General features: G+C 34.1%; 1 protein-coding gene across 1 annotated transcript; it reads left to right on the forward strand.

Annotated features, from left to right (window-relative positions):
- Positions 1–435: 435 nt before the first annotated feature.
- Positions 436–1,351, forward strand: LOC123203958 (thaumatin-like protein). Its single transcript, XM_044620456.1, has one exon. The coding sequence runs from the start codon at positions 512–514 to the stop codon at positions 1,184–1,186; it is 675 nt and encodes a 224-aa protein (XP_044476391.1). The 5' UTR covers positions 436–511; the 3' UTR covers positions 1,187–1,351.
- Positions 1,352–1,717: the final 366 nt, after the last annotated feature.

Raw genomic sequence — 1,717 nt, forward strand, 5'->3', positions numbered from 1 at the left:
ACTGAAAATTATTATTTTAACTTATATAAAATTCAACTTTTTTTAATTGTCCCTTTTCTAGAAGAATTAGAAATTTGTGTTTGTTTTAACAAAATCGTATACACTTTGCACCTAAATGAATACCCTCCCTATTTTTTAATTTTAATGTGTAGTATTATATACACATTTTTTAATATGCAAATAGATATATAGATAATATATCATTATATTATTAGATATTATTTTAGTCTTAATTTAAAATCACTCAATTATATAATAATACGTTATTATTTATCCGATTATATACTCAAACTATATGTATACATAATTTTATTTATATTTAATTACGTGAGTTGATTTTCCACGGCAAACGCATACCAATACGTCTCTTCAAGTAAATCCAGCAAAATCAAAATCATGACTTTTCCAAGGCTAGAACCATCTATATAAGCAAGCTTAAGTCCTCTCAATCTCCATACATAAGCGACAAACCAATAGAGCTATTTTGATTTCATATAAAAAATCTTCCAAAATGAAGTTTCAAGCATTCTCCATTTTTTCTTTCCTTCCAATTGCCCTCTGCATCACCTTAGTTAATGCAGCCTCTTTTGATATTACAAACAACTGCCAATACACCGTTTGGGCGGCTGCTGTGCCTGGTGGTGGTAAACAACTTGACCATGGCCAAACATGGACCATCACTGCCGACCCTGGCACCACCGCAGCCCGCATATGGGCTCGGACCAATTGCCAGTTTGATGCCAATGGGAAAGGCAAGTGCGAGACCGGTGACTGCAACGGGCTCCTCGAATGCCAAGCCTACGGTGCACCACCGAACACATTGGCTGAGTATGCTTTGAAGCAATACATGGACATGGACTTCATTGATATGTCTAACATTGATGGGTTTAATGTTCCGATGGAGTTTAGTTCGGTCTCCAGTGGATGCAATCGAGTGATCAGCTGCACGGCCGATATCATTGGTCAATGCCCGAGTGAACTTAAGGTTCCCGGAGGATGTAATGGTCCTTGTCCTGTATTCAAGACAGATGAATATTGCTGTAATTCCGGTAGCTGCGGACCTACAACTTACTCTAAGTTTTTCAAGGATAGATGCCCAGATGTTTACAGTTACCCTAAGGATGATGCAACCAGCACTTTTACCTGCCCCAGTGGAACTAATTACAAGGTTGTATTCTGCCCTTAGAACATTATTGTGAAGGGCAAAATGAAAATATACATACCAATAAGACTAATGTATTTACCTGGGGAATAAGGCCTTAAATAAGTCGTTGTAGCACTGATATTGTGCACATATGACATGGAAATTTTGAGGTTCAATAGAGAACTTACTATTTGTATTTGTGTTAAATTGTGCAATTGTGCCAGCAGTCCAATAGGTAGTATTTACAGTGCGTTTGGTTAAAGGTTTTTAAGATTACCTTGGTAATCTATCTTTTATTCCCTTGTTTGGTTTGTCAGTAATAAAAAATTACAGTAATCTTCTATTACCAATACTGACGTGACAGGTAATATAGGTGGTAATCTGATTACCACTTTCACCTTAGGTATTTAAAGATTACTGGAGTAATCTTGAGTTTATTATAGAAAAATTATTATTTATTAATTTTTTGAGATAAAAATAAATTTATTTTTAATTAATATGACAAATAATATAAAAAATATTTAAAAATAATTATATTTAAGGGTATTTAAGTAAAATATTTTACTAGTAATC

Source organism: Mangifera indica, chromosome 20, assembly GCF_011075055.1.
Source record: "Mangifera indica cultivar Alphonso chromosome 20, CATAS_Mindica_2.1, whole genome shotgun sequence".
Taxonomy (NCBI): Eukaryota; Viridiplantae; Streptophyta; class Magnoliopsida; order Sapindales; family Anacardiaceae; genus Mangifera; species Mangifera indica.